Source organism: Cebus imitator, unplaced genomic scaffold (genome assembly GCF_001604975.1).
Source record: "Cebus imitator isolate Cc_AM_T3 unplaced genomic scaffold, Cebus_imitator-1.0 Scaffold147, whole genome shotgun sequence".
Taxonomy (NCBI): domain Eukaryota; kingdom Metazoa; phylum Chordata; class Mammalia; order Primates; family Cebidae; genus Cebus; species Cebus imitator.
In genome coordinates this window covers 3,931,581-3,959,204 of record NW_016107462.1, presented here as the reverse complement: position 1 = coordinate 3,959,204, position 27,624 = coordinate 3,931,581, and the positions used below count along the sequence as shown (strand labels likewise).

At 36.2% G+C, this 27,624-nt stretch overlaps 1 protein-coding gene across 1 annotated transcript in view; it reads left to right on the top strand.

Annotated features, from left to right (window-relative positions):
- The first annotated feature begins 328 nt into the window (after positions 1-328).
- The window catches only part of MDFIC2 (MyoD family inhibitor domain containing 2), a 108,782-nt gene continuing 81,486 nt past the window's right edge, over positions 329-27,624 (top strand). Inside the window, exons 1-2 of the mRNA XM_037743556.1 lie at positions 329-440; positions 1,019-1,106. Of these exons, the coding sequence (XP_037599484.1) occupies positions 1,019-1,106 (88 nt within the window). The 5' untranslated portion in view covers positions 329-440. The remainder of the gene's footprint in view (positions 441-1,018; positions 1,107-27,624) is intronic.

Here is a 27,624-nt window from a genome sequence, read left to right as displayed (position 1 = left end):
GCTTTAAAACTTTCCCTTTTATCTTTTAACCCAAATAGCCTGTGTATACGTTTCAACACATTTTTTTCTACATCTTTTAATATTAACCTTAAGTAACGAATGACGGGGATGGAAGAAACTTGGTCCAGTTGAAAATAATTCATTACTTTTTTCCTATTTTGCAGAATGTCATTTTAAATAAGTGTTAGCCTGGAGAAGGTTTTTATTGTTTTCAACCACAGGCTTTATATTACCTTAAAAAAAAAAAACAAAAAAACTCTCAGCCGCAAGTTGGATGCTTCTGGCAGCAATACAAATCTAGCACCACCCAGGGAGGGAGTGTGTTTGCGTCTTCTCTCATTTCTGTCAGGATAGAGGAATGCTGGACATCCAGAGACAAGGGAGGCTGCAGTTCGCTGCTCCCCAGTCCCACACCTTGGGCCTCCCTTTGGAACACACAGGTAAGTACCTTGTGGTGCTGATTCAAGCAGTGTACTACTTCATTGCGAGCAAGCCATGAAAGTCAAGTGCACTGTACTGAAGGTGCATAATAGGTCTCGTCAACACCTTCAGGGAGCTCAACTTGGCCTGGCTTAGATCATAAGGTTCTTCATTCCCACCCAATACATTCCTGAAAAGATGCTTTTGTGTTTTATTGTTATTTGTCTCTTTGCATGTCACTTTGCAGCATGCTTTACTATAGGTATGCGAAATACTAAAACAGCCACTGAATGTTTGTTTGTTTGTTACAAATCCATGGCTAGTTGTTAATCTGTTATTCTTTCACATTCAGAAACTGTAAGGTCTTATAACAATCTTTGTTGCTGGACAAGGAAACATAAAGTTTAGTTTTCAATGTCAATATTTTAAAGTAACACAGATGAATAAAATGTTAAGACTTAACATTGGACAGTGAACTAAAAAACTATAGAGATAAAATTTTCCCATAATATGGCAGTAGTTTCTAAATATAAAACTCAATGTTATAAATTTGGGCTCTTAATGAATTTTTTATATCACAAATTCTGTTTCCACTTAGATGTCAGAAACTGAGCTGGAAAAGATAAAAGTAAGAACAGCTGAGCATTTTGAAAATGATAAAAATAACATTTCTTGGTTGAAAGAAGGTAAGTTTTCTTGCTCTTGATTTTCTATTGGTGTGAAAATTTTGCTTTTGTTTTTAAGCAAGAAATAGAATGGGAGAAGGAGGAAAAATGTCCTGGCAGTTCAAATAGTAGTACTTCTGATTTTCACTTTTTTTTCCCCAAATACACACATGGGCTAAGCGGTTGTTTGAAGATCTTTATTATTAAAATGCTTCTTATGGTCCCTGTGTTGCGGGAAACATAGATTACTTTGTTGGTAAGACTTAATATGCATTTTCTACTCAGATGTATATTACCTGTGAGGTCTTTGCAGTGCTGTGGGTTTTTCTCCTTTATAGCCAAGAAGACTAAATAATTTAAGGACAAGTATTTTTAAATAATAATCACAGCAAGGAATGCTTGCTATGGGAAAATATGTCTACAATTAGAATGACCATTCACTGCAATTAGAGAAGCCACCTTCCCAGGGGAGAATGCTGTCGGCCATGGCACTGCATGCGTAAAATCGTTGCTTGAAATACACCCACAAATCAATATGTTCTCCTATGATGAGTACAGATTTGTGCCCTTTTGAAAATACATCTAAACCTGTGATTATTTACTAGAAGGCATGGTTTTATAATTTTTTGATTTTATGATCACTTTTAATGTCTCATAAAGGAAACATTTGATATTTTATCTAAATAGTTATGCTGTGTCTTTTTCAGCATTTAATGACTTTATTAAATTGTAAAGAGACAATTCTTAAGTAGTTGACATTTTTAAAAATTGCTTTATAAGGTCATAGGAAACTCAAATATGCCAAGTAAATTAGACAATGTCAAAATAATGGTAATAATAATATTAATGTTGACAATGTTTATTGACATTTATTGACGATTTTGCTGATTCATCATGACAACCCTGTGAAGCAGCTATTATCCTTAATTTACCAATAAGAAAATAGAGCCTTAAAGAGTTCTAGTAACTTGCCTTAAATTACAAAATTAGGAAGTGCCAGAGCTGGATTCAATGCCAGGTTGTGTGATTCTACAGCATGTGAATTTAACCACCACTTCATTATATTCCAAAGGAAAAAATGTTTAAGTTACTTGTCAGAACATGATCTGTGCTCAAAAATGTTTTCCTGCAGTGCTGAAATCAACACCTCCAACTCCATCAAACCCTCATATCCACCCTTGTCCTTAATCTCACCCTATCCCCACCCTTATTTAAAAATACACTCATGGCCAAGTGCAGTGGCTCACAACTCCAGCACTTTGGGAGGCTGAGACTGGTGGATCACTTGAGGCCAGGGTTCGCGTCCAGCCTGGCCAACATGGTGAAGCTGTGTCTCTACTAACAATACAAAAATCAGTCTGATGTGGCGGCACATGCCTGTAGTCTCAGCTACTCAGGAAGCTGAGGCGGGAGAATCACTTGAACTCCGGAGGTGAAGACTGCAGTAAGCTGAGATTGCACCACTGCACTTCAGCCTGGGTGACAAAGCAAGACTCTGTCTCAACAATATAATAATAAATAAAATTTAGAAATGATAAAAATATACTTATTTAAAAGAAAAAAAGATAATTTTTTCTGCCCAATTGCCCAGCAACCGATTTTAATAGTAGGACATCATCTATTTAAGAGACTCTACTTCAGGACAAAAGTTGATACAGGCATAAAGTGTTCTCAGATTCATTTCTGTTAAAGGCTTGAAAATTCTCTAACTTCTTATTTGAAAAGTTCTTTTAAATAGAATCCTTTAAAAACCACGTGAAAGAAAAAAAATAGAGCATGCATCGAAGATCCCCTGTGTTTTTCTTATGAATCCCAAATCCATGAAGATAGATATGTTCTTCACCACTACTTATGGTGAAGTTCATATTATTTATTTTTACTGTAATTACTTCAGGCTACAGATGTCTCATACAGAAATAATAATGAAATTGATAGACCAATCAATTGTTTCCTGAAGAATTTTCTTTAAAAAAAGAATTGTGTCCATTAAGTACAACTTAGGTATTGAACTCTTGTAATCTATAAAATCTAATTTCCCAGTTGACCTGTTTTATCTCATTTGGACACTTCATTTAAGCTATACTCAAATTATGTTTACTATATTTCATAAAAGGAAATTGAGCCAGATGCTAGATGACAACATCTTAATTGGGAATTATCAGGATGAGTTAATTTTCCAACATAAATGTCCTTTTTTCTTTTTCAATGTTAAGAAAAAGTATATGGGTTGGCTTATTTTTTAAAAAGGCCAAGTGGTGCAGTAAAAAGAGCATGGCATTTGGAGTCAGGCAGGCATGGTTTTTAAATCGTAGCTCAGCCGTCTACTAGTTGTGTGATTGTGCCCTGTTACTTTACCTCCCTGATCCTCAGTTTCCTAGCTGGGGACCACAATACTTGCTTTATGAGATTATGAGGATGTGATTTCATTATTTCTCTCTTTTTTCCCCTCTTAAAGCATTATTCAGGATAATATAATTATATTTTTTGAGAGCTTAGTTCACAGTTTGAACAATCAATAATGCAACAACACTTTTTATAGTATTTATATAAATTTTTTCATTTAATCCCTACAACAAGGTGGTATGCAGTAGTACTGTCTCCATTTTACAAATTAAGGGATGTAGGCTTAGAAAGACGTTAGATCTTGCTCACATTTGCAGGCCTGTTAAGTGGCAAATTGAATCTCCAGCCTAGGTCTTTCAGGTCCAAATTTTGTTCTTTTCATTAAACCACTTTATTACAGTGACTTCCACAACAGTTATCAATCAGGATTTTAAATGTGTCAACCTCCACCCTCCCTCACTCCCCTTTAAAAAAATAATACAGATACTTTCAGTTGTTCAAAAAAATGTTTTTTTTTTCATTAATGACAAAGTGGTCACATCCCACATGACAGTGGCTCTGCTGCCTCCCTCTGGAACTCCAGCTGAATACTCCTCACTGTTAAAATAGAGTAATCACAGCAATGTCTTATTAAGGTTGGGGAAGCACTTCACTGGAGTCACTGACAAAAAGTGCTGAGTGCAGTGCTTGATTCCAGAGTGAACATGCAAGCAACAGGAGTTACCACCACCATCACCATTCTGAGCACTGCTATTTATTTCTAACTTCTCTCAACTTCAAACATTCATGCCATTTATCCAATTGATTTCAGCGTTGTTAACTGGAGTGACTAGAGACAAGGTATGAGTGTGGCAGAGAAAGATACAAAAAAGAAACACGCTCCTGCACTCGAGGACCTTATTATTCATTCATCTCATTCAATTGTCTTGCTTTTGCCAGGAAGGCAAAGAGACTCTTAATAATGCCTTTGACTCTCCCCCAGACGGGTGATGGGTCTATTCACATCAGTGGTGGTTTCAAAGAGCTATTATCAAAAATTAGAGTAAATTTTGCTTGAGACATACCACTGACAGACCCCCCAAAAAAGCACTCATTTAAAACCATGCTTGGAGAAGCCCTGTTTTAAGATAATCAGAGAAACAAGGCATGATTTAAAAATATACAGCATTGCTTGGCACAGTAACTCATGCCTATAATCCTAGCACGTTTGGAGGAGAAGATGAGTAGATCCCTTGAGCCCAGGAGTTTGAGACTAGCCTGGGCAACATGGTGAGGTATTGTCTCTATAAAAAAATAAAAACAGAAAATAAAATTAGGTAGGTGTAATGGCACGCCTCTATAGTCCCAGCTACTAGACAGGCTAAGGTGATAGATTGCTTGAGCCTAGGAGGCTGAAGCTGCAGTGAGCTATGATCACACCACTGCACTACAGACTAGGCAACAGAGCAAGACTCTGTCTCAAAAAAAATGAAATATATGCACCATGCAAGATGAGTTACATCACGCAAACTGTGGGCCAAGGTGTTCTAGGAATTCCAGTCTTGAAGGCAATCACGGTCTCTTTGCATAGGTGGAAAGAATGAGGTGATGCTGAGAGCAAAGGCATCAGAGGCTGGAAGATACCTATTTCTGCGCTAGGGAAATGGGCATATTAGCTAATTATTCATGAATGGAATAATGCAAAATGAAGTGAGAAAACAATTGAGTGCTGAGTGTAGGTTAAGTAGTGGACATTGGTTCTGTGTTGTCACTGCAGGTCTGAGGACAACAACCCAGAAATTGAAGGAAGGCTCATGTGATATGAGCCTGTAAATATGTAACTGGCGTGCAAAATGGGGTGGAGCTGGCAGAGGAAAGGTTAAAGGAAAGGGGTGGTAACGGCTAAGACAGACAGCTACAGTTAGCAGCCTGGAAGTGAGAAAAAATATGACCTGAATGAAAGTCATATCAAAGAGAAGGAGAAAATAGGCCCAAATGTGAAAAACTTTATGGAGGAAAAATTGTTATAACATAGAAATTGGGGGGAAAATTACAGGTGGAATAGGATGTCATGTAATACCCCATTAAGCCAAGGAGCATTCTAGGTAAGCATTTCAGTGCTTGTAGCTTATACCATTTGATACGGAAGAGAGACGTCAAGATGAAGGGATTGAAGCCCTTAAGTTGTTGCCATTTGCAGTTTAAAATCACAGCATTGCCAGCATTTGAACTGTGCACAATTTCTTATAGGTTCTTCAGATTTTTCAGGAAAAACTGGAAATCTGGGTTTCTTTGTGGAATCCCCTGATTGTTAAAGGTTAAGTAATAATAACTACAACAATAACAACACAACAACAACACAAAATACCAACAAAATACCTGGACAAATCCAACCAGGCTCTCAGGTCTATTTCAGCCCACAGACTGCCAATTTGCAACTTCTGTCCTAGGAGAGTGTATCTCTAAACGAAACCTAATATAATTTTCTGAAAACTGGTTTTTCATAAACATTGCTGCATTGGCACAGATTATCTCTGTATCTGTCTATCTTTCTACCTGTCTCTTTCTCTCTCTATATATAAATATATATACACATACATATTTATACATATTTACTTGTATGAGCAAAGTCAAACAAAGTCAATATGTATATATGTACACATATATGCATATACATACATATTTATACATATGAACAAAGTCAAGACACCAATAATATGACCTAAAAAATGTGAAGCTAAGAATATTGAAATAAATTTTTTGTCCTTCAGAAAACTAGCTACCTGTAATTGTTTTAGAGGAGCATTCTTTTCACAGTTGTCACCAATAGGGGAAAAACAAATCATTCCAAGTTCCAAGTGCTCCTTTAATGCACCAAAGGAGTAGTTTTGCAATCTTCTAACCAGATGTTGGCTTTGTCCAATTACTGTTAAATTGTGTTGTACCCAAATGGGCAAATCCATGATAGAGAAAAAAACGATAAAAAAAATAGGGGGTGAGAAATGGGCAATGAACAAGCTTTCCTCTCTCCTTCCATACATGCCAGGAAGGAAAGAGTGTGGAAGATGAGAGTTCTGTAGTTATTTTGAATTAAGTATAGCTTCTTATCTGTAAGCAGTCATATGATGACAGCAATCTTTGGTGATATAAAAACCATTATTTAGGTGCATTTTGGAGGAAACATGTCTGAACTTATTTAGTGTTGACATAGAAAATTTAAGTCACCAGTTTTGGAACGTTGAAGACACTGGTTATCACGGTTATCAGAAGTAATGAACATTAGAGACTAATAATCCAAAATACTAGAAAAGAGACTAGAGGACCAAAATATCCAGTTTCCAAAAATTCCCTTTTCAATATAATGCAAAATCTCAAAGCCTAATACGAAAATCTCATCTCATTCCTAAACTTTCATGTTTGTTTTCAAATGAGATGAAGAAAGTGAGACTCTTTCTCACATTTATCGACATTCATAAATTCACTGGCCTTCCCTTTAATTCTAAGTGAAGGCAACTTACTTCATTTGCTCAGATAATAATTTTGGATCATGAACATTAATATAATTCAGAAATATGCATTTTATTCAATTCAGCAACCATTTGATGTGGCTCCTCTTGAACTTGGAGAAAACGTGTGAGACAAAGAAACAAAGATGCCAAAAAAATGAAAATGTCACATTTCCTGCCCTCAAGGAACTCATGTACTTAAGTGCTTTATTATAATGACTAAATATTAATCCATGCTAATTCTCTCACTCAGATAACTCTCATTTCTAAAAGGGACATTTTTTTGTGTCTAGCTTAAAAATTAAGCCACACTAATGCCTAAATTGTTAATTTCCACAAATAGCATATCTTGAGACTGTTTTTACTATGTAAACACAGGAAATGGAATCATTAGCTCTTATTCCTGTAGTTTTCATTAAGTCGTTCAAGTGTGTTACCTAATAACCAAAATTGGGATGAAGAAAAGGTAACAGCCAAACAGAATGTTGTTTTGTTTTTAAGCATGGCCGACAGAGAAAATTAGATGTGAAAATAAAGGCTCAGGCCTGTAATTCTAGCACTTTGGGAAGCTGAGGCAGATGGATCACTCGAGGTCAGGAGTTTGAGACCAACCTGGCCAACATGGTGAAACTCCACCTCTACTAAAAATACAAAAATTTAGTGGGGCATGGTGGCACATGCCTGTAATTTCAGCTACTCGGGAGTCTGAGGCAAGAGAGTCTCTGAAACCCAGAAGGCGGAGGTTGCAGTGAGCCAGGATTGTACCAATGCACTCCAACCTGGGTGACAGAGTAAGATTCCATCTCAGAAAAATAAAATAAAATAGAACTATCAAAGGGCGGCACATTACTTTCAAAATTCGGCATTAGTAAAAGGGAGCTTTATCAGTTTTTGAGAGGAAAAAAACATACATTCAGATCACCATTTCTGGAATAAATTATTTCTACTTAATTTTTTATTCCTCCTATTCCACTCCTTAAGACTCCAAGTCCCAAGGAAAAGAGCTCAATTACTTTGGCCATGAGTCTAACTCCGGGGTTGGCAAGCCAAGAAAACTTGACTGACAGCACCATATGGCTACACACAATGAGAGGTGGATGCTTCTTCAGAGGAAATTAAAGGCTCGAGCATCAGAATAAAGGGAGAATAGTTGCTGTGTGGCCCCAACATAATGTCTTCTCTAAGAGCCAGTAGCAATGACCCATATGTTTCTCCACAAGGAATAATATTTTCTTAAGAACCTGATGTGTTCTGTTGATGAAGCACTGAACATTTCAGGAAGGAGAGTACTTACTTTAAATGTATTGGCCTTCTACTGAAGTTCAAATGTCAAAATCATTTTGATTCTCTGATAACTTTAATTTATATTTAGAAAGTTCAGTAAAAGATGAGATCTTCTGTGTTCTCATAGGCCAACAAATTAAATTCCAGTGTCACATCCTACTGCTGGTGGTTAAAATTTCTTTCCAACTAAGCCTATAAAGTAGTAAGTTCATTTCATATAAAATGATGATGTTGATCCCAATGGAATGGAAGGCCTACAAGATGCCATGTCAGCCTTCAGACTATGACCAGATGAATTAATCAGTGCAAAGTCCCGATAAGTTGTTAAATAGGAGATTTAAAGACTCTCGTTCAATGATGATAGGGCAGTACATCAAATCCAGAATGATCTTAGCTCACCATTATTAATTGCAGTTTTATGAACTAGGAGTGAAGCAATCTGTAGAGACCAGGAACCAATCCCTCCTGTCTCAATAGGAAAAAGAAAATTGTAGATAACTAGAAATTTTGAAAAAGTTACACCCTTCAATAGAGATTTTCAGTAGAATCATTCATTTTCCTATATGTCACAACAGCTGTTGATGTGACACACTTAATCAACATTAGTAAAAAGAGCAATCTTATATTGAGAGGAAAAAAGTCTCATGTTCTATGCCTCAGGAATAAGGACATTCTATTTCTTGTAAATTCTACAAAGAGATACTTTACTTTTATATGATTATGGCCCATTTCTTTCAGCTTAGGAACAGCATTTAGAGGGAATATACTTGCTAATAAAATGCACCTACACTAGGTGTTCACCAGACCATTAGTAAAAAAAAGAAAAAAAAGGAATGTGAATAGAGCAAATGAAGACATCACTCTACAGGCATAAATCATTTCAACCATTTTTAGCCATTATTTAAGCCTGTCGAGAAGTAAATGTGCAGCAAATATGAAAAGCAAGGGCAATGACAGTAGTTTTGCCAGTGTATAACTTCAAGAAAAAGTAGAGAGGACAACTCATAGAAGCGTAGTATTAAGTAAGACATCAGGCAATTCTTCTTGAGCTAAATTTCCACACCAATATGGATCTGCAATGAAATAGCTACCCTGCAGAAGGTAAAAAAAAGTGCTTCATGATTTCTAATCTCAAACAACAGACAACAGGAGAAGAAAATCTGCATTTTTAACTCCTCTTTCATGTATCAGATATATTTTATTTTTTCTATTTAGAAAATTCAACATTATAGATAGAAAATTAAATTTCCCCTAGAGTTTCCAAAAGATAGATGCTAATATTTATATTCAATATATTGAATACAAATTCCATAAAAATATGAAAAGTTTATATAAATAAATCTTGAGAATTAAGAATGTATCAAAAGTCTATATTCAGGCCACAAATTAAGAAAAGATTCCATACTTCACATGTGTCTTAAAACTAATTTATTAGACCAATATGTACAAATGCAGATTGATAAACCATTCTTACTGTAAAAAAAGCATTTGTTTTGCAAAATAATGTAAAATTAATTAAACCAAATCAACAAATATTTTTATTTCCTGCAAGACACTGACTTACACAAGGAATACATAATGATTGCCATGCCCAGTCAAGGAACTTATCATTGAGTTGGGAACATAAAATATCAGCAACACATCCTGTTTACCATAGGATTCAGAAAAGCACAAGCTCTTCAGCTGTATTTGAAATATAATAGAACACGCAGAAACAATTTGGATGGAGTTTTGCAGTATGAAATCTCATACGCACCAAATCATATGAATATACCCAATTCCTTAGATGTAGATTTACCTTAAAATTAAGAGTGTTTTGGCCTGTTTTGTTTTTAAGGGACTCCGTGGGTTTGGGCTAAAACAACTATGCTGAAGAGTCGCTTGAAACAACAGAATTAATTTTAAAATATTAACTTAAATTTTTTACAGCTGTGTCTCAGAAGAAAAGACCTTTTGTGTAAAAAATCTTTATCACTCAGCCTTTTTTCTTAAAGAAAGGAAAATAACTAATATCTTCTTTTTAAATGAGGAAAAACTATAACATAAAGAGATGGAAGTACTTAATAGATAGTAATGAGTTCACTTTTCCAAAGGAAATTTCTAGATGAATCATTTATTTAGTAGCAAAAGGAGAGCAGAAAATTGCACTAAGGGGTTTTTGACTTTTTAAAAATAGCAACGTAACTTGGAGACATAGTGCGTTTACAGGCCATGAATATATTGGAGTATCCGAATTCAGTACATACTGTAGGCCAACATCCATTAATTAAAAAGCAACTCACCGGCCTCTGAACTCTAGGTCAAATAACCAAGTATGGGTTTTGTAATATAACTTGTTGTATGATAGAAGAAGGTATATTTTGCTTCCGTTTTACTTAAGAAATACCAGTCTCATCTTGGATTCCCCTAGATACAACTGGGAGAAATAACTAGCTCTTTTTTTTGGGGGGGGGGACGGGGTTTCGCTCTTGTTACCCAGCCTGGAGTGCAATGGCGTGATCCCGGCTCACCGCAACCTCCGCCTCCTGGGTTCAGGCAATTCTCCTGCCTCAGCCTCCTGAGTAGCTGGGATTACAGGCACGCACCACCATGCCCAGCTAATTTTTGGTATTTTTTTTAGTAGAGATGGGGGTTCTTATTATTTTAGAATTGAAGTAATAATGCTAATTAGGAATCAAATTTAATTTTTGAAAACACTCAACAGGGAAAAGTAACATGGTTAAAGGGATATATATATATATACATAAAACTACGTTGCTGGGAACAATACACATACTTAACTCTATCTGTCTCTATGGCCTTCTAATAACACATTTATTGAATATCTTCTATTTGTAGATAACATGGTAGTTTCTATGAGAGAATCAAACACAAATAACACTCTATGTGCTTATAATCAATGTCTGTATAATGCTGTAAGAGAAGGTGGTAGGTAAGGAAAGTTTACCTCCGTAAGTCAATAGATTTAAATAAAGGAGAAATGTTAAGTATTCAATTGTTGTTTACTCAAGGACAGGGGCGTGTAGGCTTGTTTACCTCTATATTTGAGGTATCATAGCCCCTGAGGTGAAGCAGATGCTCAAAAATGACATGAATAAATGGAAGGATAAATTTCAAAGAAGATATGAGATTCAGAGGTAGGAAACAGCACATCTAGAATTCAGAAAAAATTGGGAATTTAGCTGGACTATAAATCATGAGTAGCGTTTCAATAGGCAGTAACAATACAAACTGATAGAATATGATAGCTTAACGTGTGGAGGCAGAAAAGTCTGGGGTATCTTCAGAGAACTATAGCTATGTTTGACTGGAGAAGGAGCATGTGTGGGAGTGTAAAATAAATCTTAGCTATATTATGAAGGGCTTTTAACACTAGGATGAAGAGCGTAAACTGAAATTTATTAGACAAAGGAAAGCCATAAGATATATGTGAAGTTGAGTTCAGGAAGGCAGAGAGGACCTAAAGATAACTGAATCAGCTTTGTGTTTTAGAAAAGATTTGTGATTTGAGGATATTATAAAGATGGGTTGGAAGGGTAGAGACAGAAACCAAAGTGACTAGTTAGAAGCTTGTTGTATCCGCAAATGAGAAGGCATGATTTCTGAATTTGAGATATGGGTTTGAGGGCAATTAAAACAAAGGGCTGGAACCCAAGAGAATGCTGACCCCAATGAGCCTTGACCGCGGACTGGATATTAAGGGATCCGAGGGACAGGAGTTGTCAGAGATTATAGAAACCTCTGGATTCAATGAGAATTTTTAATATGTGTCTCTGTGGGTATTTGCTTGAGTGTGGCTTTAGGTAAGTTATCTATTTTTTAGAAAAATTGGAAAATGAAAGCTGCAAAAATTACTCTGAATCCCAACACCCATAGACAGTCACTGTACATCTTATATGCTTTATATATGTGTATGTGTGTGTATACAAACACACACAAATTTATAATTTTAAAAACATATGGTTATGCAATATTTTAATAGCATGTTTTGATGATTCATGAATTAATGTGAACACCTTTCTAGAGCAATAAACATAGATTTACTGCATCATTTCAATGGCTATACATAATGTATTCTATGAAGTAACAAAATATATGTAACCAATTACTCAATTTTGGATATTCAGGCTGTTTCAAGTTTTTTGCTTTTAACTCTCAAAGGAATTCATTACAATGTGTTTTGGTATTTCCTTATAATCTGGCTAACCCAAAGCACCCCATGAGATCCTCACACCTTACTTTTAGCCTTTGAATGACACTTTACAATCTATTGCACATCAGTGCCTCAACTTAGTTACATAAAGTATATGTGCAAAACGTTTACAAATGAGGAAAATAAAGGTCAGAGAAGTTTAAATAATTGGGTTCAAAGTCACCCGGGTAGTAGACAACAGGACCAGGTCCCAAGCCAGATATTCTCATCCTAAATCCAGTACATCTTCCATCATAGACTTTGCTTTGCAATATTGAAGATGGCTAACCAAGAGCCCTCATTTGCACTCATTTCAGCAACTAAAATTAAAGGAGACTGGAAAAGTTTGGGGAAGTCCATATAGCTGGGGTATTTTTAAGCCTATTACTCATTCAGTTGGATTCCCTAAACATGTGGCCTCAGCACGGTCATGGTGATTTTAATGAGAAAGAGGACTCAGTTATGAAATTAGACAAAGATTCAGAAGCCAGCTTACCTGTAGATCACATTGATTAAATAGTTCAAAATGAATTACAACTTAGTAATATTGCTGCATTCACATTTACGAGATAAAAGTTGGAGTTCAGCTCCCATAATATCTAGTCATTTAAGACACAAAAGAATTATAATGATTAATCATTTTAATATCTTCCCATTGATGTTGGCTAACTAAACAAAAACATGGCAGATGGAGAAGAGAAGTGAAAATCTTATTTTGCTTGCTTATCTTTGTGAAGCAAGCACTTGAAAATAAAACATATCACATCAAAGTGTGGGGAAAAATAACTCCAGTGGCAGAATCAACTATGATCAGATTAAAAAACAGCAATATATTTTTGCATGGCTAATAACCAGATCAAAACCCTGCAAATCTAAGGATATATCAATGCCAAATCTAACTTTAATTTTCAAATATCCTTATCTGGTCAAACCATCTTTCCAACAATAAAATTATAATGTACACAGCCTGTTTTTTCATATTCAGCAAATAACATCCGATTGTCAACCTCAGATGTGACCCTGATTTTCCTTGTTATATTTAGACTTTTTAAAAATTTGTACCCTAAATCTTTAAGAAGAATTAGCAAAGAATAAGAGATAACTCCGTAAAAACTTTCAACCATAAACAAACATAACATTTTTCAGATAGCCTTTATGCATCAACTGTACTTTTCAGTCATGAATTAAATTAAATTGTACTTTGGTGGTCAGAAGCCTGTGAGTTTATGTTAACACTTTTTAGTTTAAGTTTTTTCTTTAGATAATCAAATGATACTTTGCAAATTACCTGACTTCTTAACACATACCCTACGAAAGGAAAAAAATCATAATAGCCAAATGCTTAAGGAAGGAAATATTTTAACTCCTTGTTTTACATAGGGAGGAAACGAAGTCAAATATTTTTCCATCCTTGAAGAAAGAATTTAATGCATTTCAAAGAATTGTGATAACACAAATATACATACTACTCCACAGGGCACCCAGACATATGCAATAATAATCCTTTATATTTCGGTCTAACAAACTGAAACTACAGAGATTATACAAATTTGTCACTAATAATCAGAGAAACTAAATAAACAACATGAGGGTTAAGTAGAAGCATAGTCTAATTACAGCCTTGAGTGGCTCAAATATCTAAACTCCTAATTTCCACCAAGATATCCAGTTCTTTTTGTGGTGTAGAGCAAGCATCTCACAATGTCTATCTATTTGAACTTTCCCTAGCTTATTTAAGTAAACAGGTAGGCTTTTTGGTTCTTTTGCTTTATTTTTATAAGGACTCATTTTACAATAACTATTTACCAAGAGCTAGGCAAAATAATTTGTACATTTATTTAAATCATCCAATATTAAATTTGGCAAGCAGAGTACTGTGCATAAACATAATTTTTTAAGCAAGCAAGATTCAGAGGGAAATAGGTGTTTATCATTTCAAAAAAGCATTTTGATAAGGAATAATATATTCCTTAAATCATCAATCAGCACATGTTGGTTCAGCCACTGTATGTGTGTGGGGTGCTTGGGGGGTGTGGAGGGTATTAGATCAGATATTGGCAAAAAACTAGACCAGAGAGGCAAATCACATGGGGTTTATTAGCCATGTGAAAATTTACCCTAGGGGCAATGGGAAAACATTAAATGGCACTAAACACAGAGAGGCCATTATTAGATATGCCTTTTAAAAAGAACACTCTGGCTGCACTGTGAGCTGAAGAGTAGAAAAAGCAGATTGGTGGAAAGCTGGTAGACAGGCTTACAGTAGCCCAAGCAGGAGTTAAATGAATGACATTGTAAATGAGAAAAAGAGAAATTTTAAGAACTTGTTGAAAGTTAGAATTGTGAAGACTTCCTGGTAATTGGTTGTGGGAACAGAGGAAAAGGAAACATGAAGGATGAGGTCCAAGTTGCTGGGTAAATGATTATGCTTTTTATTCCACTGGAAACATGGGGAGAAATGTAGGGTAGACTCCACCTGATGTGAATTAAGGAACTAAATAATTTTTTTAGAAAATGTTTTCTTATTTGGAAAATTATGTTAAGGAATGCCATGGTGTGAGAGGTGGTGGATTCTAGAAACTAGGGTCCAGTGTTTCTTGAACTTTGGTTATCTAAAATTAGGTCAATTTTCTTGTAGGCTCTGGAAGCCATAGTTAATACTAAGAAAGTATCATGTTAAGAGTTTGGTTCAGTCTCTTACTTAGGGGGACAATAAACTGATTGGAAAGGGAAACAAAACATAGTATTTAAATTAAATGTCACTGCATCTCATGTTTCAAACTAAAACTTATTTGGGGGCTCATGGGAAAACAATGTCTATGGTTAGTGATACAGTAAAAGACTCAATCATTTTATTTTTGCCTTATTACAAAGTAAATAAAATGTACTGATAAAAAAGGCTTTCACCCTTTCCCTACCACTAACACTGCTGCTGCTTTCAATTAAATGTAAGATATAAAACAGATTCAGAATCCTGTTGATGTCTTTAACAAGTTAAAACATCTTAGCCACAGTTTACAAAAAAAGCAGTAAGGTTTGCAAGTCAGGGTTGGTTCTATTTTTACACATAATTTAGCTTTATTGTCTTCATGAAGGAATATAATAAGCAAGTATGGGAAACAAGGCAAAGATCAAGTGGGAGGCATATTTCCATTAAGCCACATTCAGTTTCATAAAAAATAAGGTATTATATTGATACCAAGATGCAACATCTTTGCCTAAGACATTCAATCAGAATCAAAAGATGTCATGGATCAAAAGATACAACATTTTAAAATATTTGCATTTTAATATTTGTATATTTATTTGTTTATTATTATTTTTTCGAGACAGGTTCTCACTCTGTCACCCAAGCTGGAGGGCAATGGCACAATCACAGCCCATCGCAGCCTCAATCTCTTGGGCTCAAGCCTCCCAAATACTTAGAACTAGGACTACAGGTGCACACCACCAAGCCTGGCTAATTTTTAACTTCTTTGTAGAGATGGAGTCTCGCCACATTTCCTAGGCTGCTCTTGAACTCCTGACATCAAGTTATTTTATTACTCGGCCTCCCAAAGTGCTAGGATTACAGTAATAAGTCACCATGCCTGGGCTTTTATTATGGTAAGCCATTGGGAATAATGCAGTCAAAGGTTTGAGTCTTGGAATCACACATACCTATATTTGAAATCTGGATCTACTACTCATTAGATATTGATCTTGGTCAATTGCTTAATATTACTGAAACTCAGTTTCCAAAGCTATAAATAAAAAATCATAATGGATACTATGGTTGCCTCCCCATTATCCATTCTTCCATTCTTCTTAAGAAACCTCAACTTTGTTCAGGAATCCACATATCTCAGGACAGCTATGCATTTCCAGGTGGACTCCATCACCAATCTCAGAAGGTGGAAGAATTCTGACTGGTTTAACCCAATAATGGTGGTCACACTACCCTTGCCAATGATCATTTTAGGCAACAGATCATTGATGTTTTAGGCAATGAATAATTCTGGACAACGAGACATGAGAGCCCATCTGCTAGTAAAGGTTTGCTAGTAAAGGGGCTTCTAGTAAGGGTTTTGGGGGTTTTTGTTTGTTTGCTTGGGGAGAGGTGAGTTGGTTGTTTTACTTTACTTTATTTTTGGATCATTGTCTCCTCTAAGATGGTTCACAAGAAAAGATAGTCTCGTATTTTGGATACTATCAAGTTGCTATGGAATGCTTGAAACTTGGGGAACCACCTAATAATCATAAGAGAAGCCAGACTGAGCAAGCCACATGACTAACCTAAAATGACTTGGAAAAAAGAACCTGGATTCTTAAAAGTGTTGTTGTGCCATTGATTTAATCAATCCTGGAGCCGCTCTACCTTTAAAATTGATATGTGAGCCATAAATTACTTTGTTTTTTAAGCCAGTTTGAGTAGAAATTTTCTGTTATTTGCAGCTGAAAGCATGCTAAGTGACCTGGCTACCTTGCAGAATGAACAATAATGAATGAAGATCACTTCACACCCAATAATGACTACTATTACTATTTTACCTTTTTTTCTCAGCCATTTTTGGGATCTCTTTCTCCTTTTTTCTTACTTTTTTGAAACTATCAGGGAATATATGGTTTCTTATTCCTTCCTATATTCTCCTACATACCTACAGCAGTGTCTGTCAGCAGTGAATGCTTATAAATATGTGTTAAATTGAAACAGAATAGAATCTAAGTATCATCTCTTCTTGTACTACAAGGTCTATTCACAACGTAGGGTGAAGAGGTTTCACTAGCAAAAAAAAGAAAATATTTTATAAAGAACAGTATTTTAAAAAATCAATTTAATTAATGTAATTTTTAATTAATCTAAAGGATGTTTTTCATTCTACAGAAAACTGTAAATTTCTATACACTAGTTTTTAAATGCTAGGGCAATATTATTTTGAACAACTGACATTTCTAAAACACTGAGAAAAGGAAACTTAGATGAGACAACTTAAAACATGCCAATGTCTTTATAAAACCAAGCGTTATCCTTAATAAAAATGGATGAATATTAAAAATGCACCCAGCTGTTGCCCAAAGTACACTCATACTCCTAAGTGATAGCTTGGGCTTCTGCTTGTATGCTCCCTCCATCACCTGATAACTTTGCTCTTTTATTTCTGGCTCCAAGAGGCTTTTTGGGCTTCAACATGTGACATAAGCATAAACAAAGTGATGAAATTGAAAGTGGTACAGTTGATTCTACCAATTAATAAATGTAACCAGGCTCCTAACGTCTTTATTTTCCTTTCAGTAAGGTTCAGATACTCATTGTTATTTCTTTTCTTAAGACTATCCAGAGGAATATTAATGTAATTTTTCAAATCCTGTTAGTTCTAGTGAAATAGAATGTTTTTCTGGAAAGAGAAAATGGGAAGGAAGGGAACGGACCTACAGAAACTGTCTTATTTGGTGACAAAAACCAAGCTAACACCATCTTATATCACTGTAGCACCCAACTAAAGCACAGATGTTTTGTTTTAACAACCTCTAACTAAAATTTAGAATTTCCTTCAATCAGAAATACAGGCAGCATCACAATAGTAGGAACGGCATCATCTGGGATTTTGTCACTAATAAAAATCAAAGATATTTTCATATCAATTTCACGTCTGTTGTTAATGATATTACAAAGTATCCTTGACTGTCATCCCCAAATTAGTCATTCAACTTCTGGGCCTTAATTAATGTATTGATAAGGGCTCACATATACAACTATGTTACAGTTTTCAAATGTATTTTGATAATTGTATGTAATTGTTTTTCTTTGTAATACTATATACTTTATTTTATGCATTTAAGAATATTATCATAAAAGGAGTCTGTAGGCTTCACCAGACTTATAAAACAAAAAGTATCAAGAAATTGAACTGAAGGGAGCTGAATACTTCCAGAAATCTAAAAAGCTGGAGGAAGAGCAGCAGTTTGTGAACACTAAATTTTCTTTCTTCTCATCATGTAATATGCTACTTATTTTTTTTGTTTGTTTCAAACCACGGAAATCAAAGTACTGCATTGTACTGCCTACAAATAGCTCTTATTTCTTTGGAAAAGATAAAATATTTAAATCGTTAGTAATTAATTGTATGTATGTTTTTCTTGGTTGATAATTTTGAATCAGAAATATACTAAGGCTATTACTGAAACAATTCATTATATAGGAGTTCCATCAAGGTGATTCTACTTTCAAAGGACAATTTTTGAACAAAACTATAATTTTCACACAATTTCCTTGTGTAGCCATGAAAAGTAAATAATTCTTTTCTTTTTCTGCAAATCGTGTGTGTGTGTGCATGTGTGTGTGATCAAAGATATAGTTTTAAGTATGTGTACTTCATAAAAAAGAAAGCATTTGAAAATGACTTGTTTTTATCAATAATTAGGGAGTTGAAACTGTTATATTTTATAGAGAAAAGCTCATTCCAAAGCAAGATACATAAAAAATAGTTTGGCATAAAAAATAATTATAAGTTTATAAACTTTCCTTTTGTAATGTCTCTCAAACCAAAGCAGTCAGATCCACATGGCTTGAATTCAAGCTTCATTCAACTTTGCCAGTATTACTAGTGGTATCATGCTTAACAATATTAAGTAACAATAATTGAGTTTACTGTGTGTCAGGTGTAGTGATTTTAGCTGAAGATATCAAGACCAACAAGATATGTACAGTAATGGCTCTCAGAGGCTCCATTCTAATAGATAGATATATATTATAAATAATCAAATAAATATAATATGATCAATTAGTAAAAATCACAAGATGTATTACCTAATCAGTTAATCTGTACAACAACTCTATGAGGTATTATTATCTCCAATTCATAAAAGGAAGCTTGAATTCAGGGACAGAGAAATTTGCCCAGTTCCCCACTACTATAAGGAGGATGTAGAGCTACCAGTGTAACAGAAGAGAGTGAAATACACAAACTATTCATAAAGCAATAGCTTTATACAATGATCATGTTTATCTTCTTGAAGAAAGAGACTATTTATTCAGCTCTGAAACCATCGTGTCTTTTATATGATAAATAATGCTTAACGAATGAATGAATCTGAGAAATAAAGCAGAACCATTGTAAAATGTTGGATACAATTTAAGTAAGAGGCAAAGGATGAGAAAACAGAAAATATTAGACTCCTACATTCTTCCAGGAAGCCAAAGATAAGATCACCAGACAGCACATCTTGGAAGAAGAGGATTAAAAACACAATGTATTATTCAAAATTTAGTGAGCATCTATTACTTGAGGGGAAAAGACATGTCGTCTTGAGCTGTCTGTTTCTAATCTGTTGTCAGTGACTCCCAGGAGTTCTGTGTTGGAGAGGATTCTGGGTGTGGAAAAAACTAGCAAATCTGTCATGAGTGAAGCCACAGGGGAAAGTGACAGCCAAGGGTTTGTCATTTGTGGATCTGATGTTCCCAGCATTGTGCTAAGTATTAATATATTGTCCCTTCTCCCGAGATCTCAGAATGTGGTGAGAGATAAGGCCAAATAAACAGAAAAAGTATGGTACAATACAATGTAAGAAATAGAAGAACAGAGCTATAAACAAAATGTTAGGTCTGTCTGGAGAAGGTAGTTAAGAGTTCCACTTAGATAAATTAGTAATACAATTTATTAGTAATAATCATAACAATAACAGTATACGTATAACGCTGTCCTAAGGAATTATGTGTATGCATTCACTGAATTGTCTCAAAAAGTGATATGAGTTGGCTGTTATTATTATTTCCATTTCACAGATGAGAAAATAGAGTCCTAAATAATGTAACTTGTCTGAGGTCAATACTTGGTAAATGGAGGAGGTGATTTCAAACCTCAGACAATTGGGTTCCAGGACCCTAAATATGCAAATATGTGAAAAATACTTTTTATGATAAAACTGCTTTTAATGATATTCCTTTCCTTGGTAAAAAATAAAAATAAAAATAAGTAATTTGGAACTGCAGTGATTTAAGTTTAACCCACGTAACATTGTCAATGAAACTTCAAAAGCACATGAATCAGCTACACCAATTCCATATATTCTTTTTCTGTTTAACTTTTATTTTAAGTTCAGGGATACATGTGCAGGTTTGTTACAGAGGCAAACTTGTGTCATGGAGGTTTGTTGTACAGAGGATTTCATGACCCACGTTTTAAGACTAGTATCCATTAGTTATCTTCCCTGATCCTCTGTCTCCTCGTACCTCCACTCTCCAATAGACCCCAGTGTGTGTTGTTCCCCTTCCTGAGTCCATGTGTTCTAATTGTTTAGCTCCCACTTGCAAGTGAGAACATGTGGTGTTTGGTTTTCTGTTCCTGCATTACTTTTCTAAGGATGATGGCCTCTGGCTCCATCCAGTCCCTGCAAAGGGCATGATCTCATTCTTTTTTATGGCTGCATAGTATTCCATGGTGTATATGTACCACATTTTCTTTATCCATCTATCATTGATGGGCATTTAGGTTGATTCCTTGTCTTTGCTATTGTGAAAAATGGGTACCAAACTCTTGTCATTCTTCTAAGTCAGAGGTTCTCTTTTTGTTTTTGCTTTTGTTTTTAGAAAGTTAATAGAGTCTTGCTGGAAACATATGAAAAGTCAAATACAAACTTTATTAGTTTACAATTTGGAACTAGGCTAACTTCACTCTATAAAACTGTAGAGCAGGTTATGGAAATAAATTATAGGGATTAGCAAGTACATGTATCCTGGCCTTGTCCAAATTACTATTAACACATTTCTTGGTAGTTAATGTTCATTAAGTCTCTCTAATTATATAAAACCTATAAATAAAATACACCATAACCCTTGCTTTCATGTAACTTTAACTAGAATGAGGTAACAGTTTTAAAAGTTGCATTCATGAAAACCAGTCCAACGGAGCTTTAAAAACAAGTTCATTCCAGGTTTTTATAAAGCCAATAGTCAATACTTCTCTGCCACCCAAAGGCATGGAAACTCCTTCTATATAACAGTGGGGTGGTGGGAAAACTAGAAATGAGAGATCAGAAGTAAAGCAGAGTTAGTATTCTTAAGATTATTAATAGCACATATATTAATTACTTGATTCTTGACATTTTACACATTCTTTTAAAAATACATTATGTACTCACCATCCAGATTTAACAGATGTTAACATTTGGTCATATTTGCCTTCTTCTTTTTTCTCTCTCTCTCTCTTTTTTTTTCTTTAACAAAAAAATAAGCATTACATACCCTTTATTCTCTGTTACTCTGTGTGAAATCAGGATTCTAACTTGAAACCCTTTGAAATACAGATGTCCAAACCCAAAATGTTATTATAATAATACCTCCAAAAGCCTGATCTCAGTATGAATCCCTTTATTGTGCCCAAGAACCAGGTAGGTGGTGGACACACCAAGCTTATTGTATAGATGAGGTAACAGAGGCTAGGGAAGGCTGACATGTGTGATTTGAACCCAGCTTGGTCTAGTTCTGAGACTGACCTCCTCAAAGTAATGTGATGCTGCTGTATGTGGGATTCAAACCCTCTCTTCAAGGCCCTTGCTCTTTGAACCAGTCTACAGTATCCAGGAAGAATGACAGTATTCATCAGCCTGAATAGTAACCATCCAGTCTCAGGTTCTGCAATGTCCATACCCTATTCATTCAGCCACTATTGGGCAGTTAATATCTGCCAGGTACAGTGCATTGAAAACACAGACCAACCAAAAAGCAATGAATCAGAGGACTGCCTGAGTTTACAAGGCTCCCAGAAATCTATTTCAGTGTCTTCATTCCTGATGAAGCTGGAATTCACAGGCATCTCCTGCCACAGGACTGCTTTTGCTCCCAACCACCTAGCGCTTCTGTTGATGCCAAGATAAATGCATCTTAGTGCTTTATTATTAATATATCCAGAATCTACTGGTGGAGAGAATCATACTGAGGTTCCTGGGTCACTAGCTGCAAGTCTTGATGATTGAGACACAGTCAACTGTTTTTTTCAGTCTCCTACTCCATTTTTTTCTTATTCCAAGTGACAGGCCTGTCTGGACAGCCAATGGTTATAAGACTCATCTTTTATTCTACCTTTTTCTATTTGATTCTGGAGAGGGAATGTTGGTAGATCCATGAGTTCTACAAATATTTACAACACCACTCTTTTGTAGGCACTACTCTGTACATCCTCTAAAAGAAATAAACAAAATAGTCATAGATATTCATATTTTAGTGAGGAACGGTAGGCAATAAGTAAACTAGTAAATGTGTAGTATGTCTGGTAACAAATAAGCAGGAAGGGCATAAATAGGGTAGTTAAGGAAGGACTCTTTAATTAGACAGCATATAGGCAGAACCAGAATAAGCTGAGGGTAAGAACCATGCTTAGATCTAGAAGGAAAGTATTGACAGCATAGAAAATAGCAAATGCAAAGTCCCTGATTCTGGAGAATGCTTGACGTGTTCAAAGCCAACAAAATAGAATGAGCCAGGCTGAGTGATAAGAGCTAAGGCCAGAGGCTCAGGACCCAATCATAGCAGGCCTTGCAGATCATGATATGACTTTAAATTTCAATTTGAGAGATAGAGAAAATCACTAGCTTCTGTAAGTAACATCATCTGATTTACAAAATTTAAGTGGTAGGATTAACACAGTAGCATTTGGGGATTTGATAGGGGAGCACAAAAGATTCCTTGTGGTGGGTGTATCTTCTTAAGTGGTGTGTGTTACTGATACAGTAGGGGTTCATTCTAGATCCCATTGCTTACTGCACAGAAAGCCAATCCCTGAGACAGAAAATACTGCCAGGAAAGAAAGCTCTTTTGGTTGCTGCAGCTCAGAAGATGGGAGCAATTTATTTGGTAACAGATTTTGGTTTCCTGACCCATTTCCCCAGCTGAAACACCAAACCTTCTTCCCTTGCAGTGCTTGTTGTCTCAGTGATTGGCTTTCTGTGCAGCAAGCAAAGGGACCTAGACTGAACCCCTGGTGTTCTGGTAACATGTCTGCCCAGGTGGGCTTCCATCCTAAGCCAGGACTGGCCTTGTGCAGTACACAGGGTGTTACTGTACAGTCAAAAACTACCCAAGATGCTTTTTTAAACTGAAGATTTCATGGGCCCCACTCAAGGTATGATGAACTAGAATTTCTGTGGCTGAGACTAAAGAACTCACATTGTAAACAAGGTGCACTAGTGATTCATATGTGCAAGAATTTTGAACTACTGGAACAGGGAAAGCTTTGCAGAGAATGGGATTCTCTAACTGACTTCCAAAGACAAGAAGGAGTTTACCTGAGGTGGAGCAAAAAAGCATTGATGGTGAGGATTCCTCAGGGAGAAGAATCATCATGGATAAATACCAGGAAATATTAAATATCAAACATTTAGATTCCTGTGTATAATTTGACATAACTGGAGCAATTTGTTCGTTGTTTTGAGATTTTACCCTGTGCTAGACACTTACACGATCTCATTTCATCACCTCCATTACTATTAAAGGGACTTTAAGGAAAATATAGGTCAGGGAACCAAAACAACTAAGTGGGCTTTTCAACATTACTAGCCTAGAAAATGGTAAAGACATATAAAACAGGGTGTAATTATGAAGCTTATGGTCTTACCCATTAGACAGTGGGTAGTCAAATAATGAAGTTTGAGAGAGAATGAATTCGATCAGGAGGCTCTTGAATGTCTTTCTGTAAGCCAAGAAGTCAGAGCATTGCCACAAATCTGGGGACGTTACCTTGAAGAAATTTATACAAAGGAGTAACATGATCAGACATGAACTTGAGGATGATCCTTCTGGCAACCTGACAACTACACCAAAATTGTAGGGGCCAAGGGAAAATTTCATCTTTACCCTCAGAAACATCCTTGAAATACCAATTCACTAAAGACTGATTAATAGGAGAAAAGGCGTACAAAATTTATTAACATGTACATGAGATCCTTCAGTATGAAAACCCAAAGATATAAAGGAAATAGTCATCTTCATACACTGGTTTAACAAATTATGTGCACTGTGTAGAAATATCACACAAAAAGTGTACAATCTGATGCTAATAGACTGAGTGGGGAAACTGAGTAAGGCCTGTCTTAGATTCTTCTTGGACTCTCTGTGCTGCATCCCTTCCTCCTGGGTGTAGAGCAGGACCTTCTCTGGGATGGGAGTTTCATGACCTACAGTCAAACAAGATAGGTCAGATCATGTCTCTATGGCTGGTTTTTACAGAGAAAGGTGGAGGAAAAGTGAGAGTAATGTTTTTAGGTTTTTTGGCTGGCTTTGGAGACATGCCTTAGGGAAGAGGGATTCCGGTTTCTATGGCTAACCTCAGAGGCGAATGAGACTGAGAGACAGGAGGGCAGGGAAGAACCTTTTCTTCTTAGGCCTTTGTTTTAGAATATCTTTTTTTCTGAGTCCCAACATGCAATATAGGCAAAAGTAGAGATAATGCTTCAGCTCAGCTCCTCTAGAAAGCAGGGCTTGAGACAAGGGTAAAATTATTGATGCCTTATTTGAGAGGTACGGGCCTAGGGTGGTAAGGGTGAAGAAATAAGGTAAATGTAGTACGTTGAATAATGGCCACCCAAAATGTCAGGTCCTGATTCCTGGAACTTGTAAATATTACCTTGTAAGGAAAAAGGGTTTTTGCAGATGTGATTGAGTTAAGGATCCTGACTTGGTGAGATTACATGAATCACATGAGTGGCACCTAAATTGAATCACAAACATCTTTTTAAGGGAGAGGAAGAGGGAGATTTTACACACAGTAGAGGAGATGATGATACAACCATGGGAACAGAGATTTGAGACCAGCAGTCACAAGTCAGGAAATGCTGGCAGCTCCCAGAAGCTGGAAGAGACAAAAAATGAATTCTCTGCTACAGGCTCCAGAGGGAGTACAGCCTTGCTGGCACCTTGATTTTGTTCCAGTGAAACTGACTTCACACTTCTGGGCTTAAGACCTCAGAGAGTTTTAAGCCACTAAGGTTGTACTTTGTTACAGCAACCTTAGAAACAAATACAGTAACGGAGCAAAGATGGGAAGTCAAGCAATATGATGTCTTCCTATTCTGGCCACTGTTTGACAAAGAACCAGGACAATGCACAGCAGGTGGGTTGGCAGGTGTAGTTGTGCAGCCCAAGAGACTTCTCCAGAAGACATGCAAGGAGAAGCCATTCCCCAGAACAGCCCTTGAAAGGAAAAGAGGGGAGGCATTTATGTCATCCAACTCCTTGGCAACTACTCGGGAAGCTTGATTCCACACCTCAGGGTGTGTGTTTCATGTAAATGCAGAAATGGAGGCGCTGCTTAATGCAAATATTACTCAGCATGTGGTGCAAGAGAGCCATGCAAATCTGAGCCTTCAACCCAGATTTTGTCTGAACTGGGAGCTCACCAAGAGTGCCAGGAAAGGTGATGATGGGGTGACACATTTGGCAAAAATAAAGTAGTCAAGGAAAGCTGAGAAGGTGCACAAGATTTGTGTGCAGTACAGGGGATGAGGAGACAATGACAATGTATTCAGAGATGTGAAGGAGATAAAGTCCAGAGATCTTTCTGATGAGTGTGATGTACAGAATTGTAGTCAATCAAATGAGCACTGGAATCGAACAGATTTGGTTTCAAATGTTAGTTGTACCACTCACTCCATATGTGATCAAGAATGATTTGTTTGATCTCTCAGAGTCTTGGTTTCCTCCCATCTGTAAAGTGAAAATAATAACATGTACTTTGCAGGGTTTTTGTGAAACACTATGTGCAAAGCATTTATCACAGTGTTTGGCATATAGCACTTGCTAAATAAAAATATGGAATGGCACTTATTGTTGTCATGATTGCATGTAGTGAGTGAGATAGAGGAAAGAATCTATCTAGTATGACATTTGGAAGTCAGGCTTGGGCAAATGAGAGGATGTTAGGAAAGGGAGAAAGTTTTACAAGAGAGAAAGTAGGTACCAATAGGCATCTATATTTAGATAGATTTTCTCAGAGCAACTTCACTTATTTCCTTGACCATCCAGACCACTATGAAGAGGTGAAAGGAACTATTCACTGAGCCCTAGATAAATGTCAAACAGTAGCTCTCTATGCTAGAACCATTATTTCATTTGTTTTTACAATTACTCTTTGATTTAATTTGAGGTGGCTTGCCATCCTTTATAGAAGAATTTGAGGCATAGGAAACATAAGTGGCTTTATTAGGGCCTCCTACTTATTACTTGGTAGAAATAGAACACCAACCTACATGCCTCTGATTTCAATACCTTGGTTCCCACCAGGTTGGATATGCCCCAGCATATCCATCATACAGGCTCAATTGTATATAAAAAACATATTCTAGAGCCAAGTATATTTTCTGTGCAATTAGTTTATAAAATCATTCAAATTTATTAAGACAATATTGCACCTGACAACACCAAATGCTGGCAACAGCACAGAGTGACTGGAACTCTCATACACTGCTGATGAATGTACAAATTGGAACCATCCTGGAAAACTGCTAGGCAGTATCCACCTAAAGCTAAAATCTTCCCATTCTACAATCATTTCTACTTCTGAGCTTCTTTCCCAGTGTTTATGTCCACCAAAAAATGTTCAGATTACCTTTATTCCTAATATCCAATTGCTAGGAACAGCCTAAATGTCCCACAACAATAGGTTGGGTACATACACGTGTAGTCCTGCCATGGAGTATTACAAAGCAATTTTTAAAATGAACTACTGGTATATGCAAAAAATGTAAATGAATCTTACAGACACGATGTTGGACAAATAAAGTTGGATATAAAAGAATATGGCCGGGCACGGTGGCTCAAGCCTATAATCCCAACACTTTGGAAGGCCGAGGTGGATGGATCACCAGGTCAAGAGATTGAGACCATCCTGGTCAGCATGGTGAAACCCTGTCTCTACTAAAAATACAAAATTTAGCTGGGCATGGTGGTGCACACCTGTAGCCCAGCTACTCGGGAGGCTGAGGCAGGAGAATTGATTGAAACCAGGAGGCGGAGGTTGCAGTGAGCCAAGATCGCGCCGCTGCACTCCAGCCTGGGTAACGAGAGGGAAACTCCATCTCAAAAAAAAAAAAAAGGAATATATACTATGATCCCATTAATAGTAAGAACAACAAAATAATTAATTAGAAGTTACTCTTGGGGCAAAGGTACAGCTGGCTGGGAGTGGGTCGGGGAGCTGTCTATGGTGCTGAAATGTTTTTATTTTGATGGGTGGTGGTTAGAGAGGTGTACACACTTGTAAAAATT